Source organism: Chenopodium album, chromosome 9, assembly GCF_948465745.1.
Source record: "Chenopodium album chromosome 9, dcCheAlbu1.1, whole genome shotgun sequence".
Classification (NCBI taxonomy): domain Eukaryota; kingdom Viridiplantae; phylum Streptophyta; class Magnoliopsida; order Caryophyllales; family Amaranthaceae; genus Chenopodium; species Chenopodium album.
Window position 1 is genome coordinate 1476373 of NC_137842.1, and position 3933 is coordinate 1480305.

At 34.9% G+C, this 3933-nt stretch overlaps 1 protein-coding gene across 1 annotated transcript; it reads left to right on the forward strand.

Annotated features, from left to right (window-relative positions):
- Positions 1 to 461: 461 nt before the first annotated feature.
- Positions 462 to 2000, forward strand: LOC145559340 (uncharacterized protein At5g23160-like). The gene is made up of 2 exons (XM_081620763.1): positions 462 to 970; positions 1255 to 2000. Exons 1-2 carry the CDS (start codon positions 653 to 655, stop codon positions 1687 to 1689), a joined length of 753 nt encoding a protein of 250 aa, XP_081476889.1. The 5' UTR covers positions 462 to 652; the 3' UTR covers positions 1690 to 2000.
- The last annotated feature ends 1933 nt before the right edge of the window (positions 2001 to 3933 follow it).

The following is a 3933-nucleotide window of genomic DNA, read 5'->3' on the forward strand; positions in this document are numbered from 1 at the left end:
AATTTAACCACTAATATATGAGCGTATACATTTTCTCAGGAAAAAAAATGATAATGTTTGAGTTAAAAAATTTATAAAAAAAGTCAAATTATGTTAATTCCTTTGAAACGGAGGTAATAGCATTTTGTAAATATAATTGTAATTTTAGCAGGAGACTATTTCGTAACATGAAACAGAAAAGAAAAGAAAAAAAAAAAAAAACCTCGTACCCAAGCTCTTAATTATAGACATCCTACATATAGGTAACAATTTTTCATGCATAAAAGCCGGTTTTTTCATCTTTTGTTAAAAGGCATCCTTATCTTACTATATACATGATACAGTCAGTCGTCTTACTCATGAGTTACTATTTTATAACTAAGATTACCGTAAATAAGAAGCTAATTGAGGCTAATTGATGTCATCATCAACATTAAGCGTGTTTGAACAAAAACACTTTGAACAATCAAAACTAAGGATTTAATTTTTAATTTTTAGTATTTTTTTTTTTTAATTTTGTAAGAAATTAAAATATTAGGCAAATTGAATTAAAGCTTAGTCCCCTCCATGCAATGCCAAAGTCCAACCAAACCCATCACCTTCAAAAACCCTCCTTTTCTCTAAGATCCTTTTTTATTTATGGGTTAACCATCAACTTGTTCATCTTTTTTCCATGGCACCAAACCAAAAAACAACTCAACAAAAGAAACCTAAAACCAATTGTTTTCTAAATTGTTTTGGAATTTCTTCAAAACCCTCTTCCTCAAAGAAGAAGAAGCCTAAGAAAATCGACGCTCGAAAGAAGTTCTTCAAGTTCAAGTTATTAAGATGGCCTAAGCTTAAAGTCATAACCATTGAGAAGAGAAGATTTTCCTTTGATGATGCTAAAGCAGCAACTCTCAAAACCAGCCATGATATAATACTTGAAGCGACAAAAGCTCACCAACAACGCAAACGTATTGATCACCATGTCTCAAACCTTGTCCAAGAGGTATGTAATAATAATACTCTAGATCCCTGGTTCAGAATTACTATATTAGGATGTTCGGAAAAATATATTCATTATCGTTGACAATACCAAAAAAATGGTCTATGATTTGTGAACAAAATTTTAATTTGAAACTACTTAAATGAAGAAATTAAATTTGAGTAAAAGAAACGAAAAATGGTTTTTTTCTAAAAAAAAAAGAAAAATGTTATATTTTTAATCTTGATGAATGATATAAATTAGTTGATTGATTAAATTTTATTTTTTTTATATATCAATTAATTCAGCCAAAGGTGCCCTCCAAAGGAATAATCATCCCTAAAGACATACAAAATCATCCAAAGATTCAATCAAATTGTGACACATGTCATAGAGAAGATGTGGCCGATCATAAGGCAACAAGCGTTGTCGTCGGAGGTTCTTGGTCTACTAATAAAGTTATCAAGGATTCACTGCTCGGAATGGCAATCATGATAGCGATGTTAGTTATTATGTCAATTTGGGGGCGATTTTGTGCGATTTTATGCATGTCAGCTTGGCTATATTGCATACCACTTTTTCGAGGAACTAAAGATGTTGCTATTACACAAAATAATACAAACACAAAATTGGATAACACGGGTAAGACGACCAAAAATTTAAACTTAGAATTGTACAAGAAGAAAGTGGTGCTACAAGGACTTCTTCAAAGGGATCACAAAAATGCTATTGGCATTTCGTGACATACAAGTTGTCAACTTCATTAGTCATAAAATGTCATTAATTTTAGAGGTGCAAATTAAATACATATCTCTTTTTTACTCACCATATTTGCCAAATTTTGAAGAAATCGGATGCTTACCAAAGTGTCACAACAATACTACATTCAAATTAATTTTTTTTTTTCTTTGTTAACAACTCTCTTTTATTTGCCATCTTTTCATCCCTAGTGTAGATACTATGCTCTATATTTAACTTTTCAACTTAAAAAATTGTATATTATTCACCAATTACATCCAAAAAGATTGGGATCGATATTTAATTTTTATTCAAGCTGGAGACTTTTTATAAAAAAAAAAAAAAAAAAAAAAAAAAAAAAAAAAAAAAAAAAACTTTAAAGTGTGGGTTTTTGCTTGCTTATTGAATTTTTGTAAACCAATAAAAATGAAGCTAAAAGAAGTTTGCTTGGAAGAATTTTCTTTTTTTTTTTTTTTTTTTTTTTGACAAAAGCAAAGGAGCTAAAAACTAATATAAGCTAGACAAGGTAAGGCGACATTTCCTAGCTATGCCGTCTGCCCTCTTCACCTGTTCTCTCGGGACCTTTAAGATTGCACATCTTCGGAATGTTGCCCCTATTTCCTTAATCTCCCTAACCAACCAGGTAATCTTAACATCCTTACACATGTTATCCTGTAAGTTATTAAGTAGGGAAATGGAGTCAGAAAGCAAAAGAATACCATTTTCCCCCCTGTGCTCTTGTCCATTTCATTGCTTCCAGGCATGCCCATGCTTCACATTGTAGTGCCGATGAAGCTGCTCCACTAAGACCTCCTTCATTCATCAAGTTAGCCGAGTTATTCCCTACCACTGCCCATCCAACCCCTGCTTTTGAGGTCTTTTTATCCCAGGACCCATCCACCTCCACTATGAAATCATCATAACCAGTCTTGTCACTTCCCAACTGCACATGATTGAACCCTAGGGGAATGGTAGGGTCCTCATTCCTTATCCCCATGTTGTCCCTGTCATGGTTATCCTTATGGGTAAAGACCTCATGGTCTTGCATTGCTTGGCTAGTGAATTCTGCAACCAACCTTGCATTCCCATTTGCATTCTTGAAACATCTCGCATTCCTTGACTTCCAGAGCCCCCACAAGGTTGCTATAAACAAAGGAATACGAGTCCCATTCTTACCATCCTCGCTATGAAAAAGCAGGATATGGCTCTGGATCCACCTCTTACCAGTAGTGTCATGGCTAATAGGAAGAGGGGAATTCCCCCAAACTTCCCTTGCCAGAGAACAAAACCGGAAGAGATGTTGACAATTCTCCGGCCCTGAGTCACAGAAATCACACGTCTCATCAACTTGTAGCCCTCTCCTTGCTAGGTTGGCTTTAACCGCAATACTATCATGAAAGAGTCTCCAAAGGAAGAATTTCCATTTTGGTTGAATGTCTAATCTCCAAATCAGCTTTACAAACCTCTGATCCATGTCTGAAAAAGAAGACTGCCTCAGCCCCGCATTCTTCAAGAGAAAATAGTATCCTGTTTTAACCGTATACCTCCCTGATGGGTGGTATTTCCAGTAGACGAAGTCATCATCCCCGCTGTGAGGGAGGTCCATAGCCAAGATGGCTTTTGCACTATCCCAATCGAAACAACTCCTAACCTTCCCTGCATTCCAGGTTCCTGTGTTCCGATCAATAAAATCTTCCACCTTCCAACCTAGAGCCTTACCCAAGGTTTGGTTCGACCTAACAGATGGGATCTCACCATCAACCCAAGGCATACTGATAGCCTTAACTTCTCTCCCATTGCCGATCTTCCAAGCAAACCCATCACTAAACCTCCTAACAACCCTTAGCAGACTTGACCTTCCCAACGATGGATTCCCCTTCCTCACATATGGCCTAGCCATACAACACACCCCACAAGACTGCATCCCTCCATACACTCTAGATATTAAAAGTTGAGGGTTGAGGTGCATCCTAGACGATTTTCTTTTTAAATGAAGGTAATACTAGTAATTTTTCTTAGCATGTTATTATTAGTATGTAAATAATGTAATATACGGAGTACTCCGTAGTATTTTCTTCTTGTTATTACTTATTAGTACTCGTAGTATGTAATACTAGTAATTTTTTTTCAATTTATTATTTCCAATCGTATTCATGGCAAAGTAATTAATAATAATGATAATACTATTAAAAAAAAAATAATTAATAATGATAATAACACATAGCTTTTTTTTAATCCTATCGTAATCA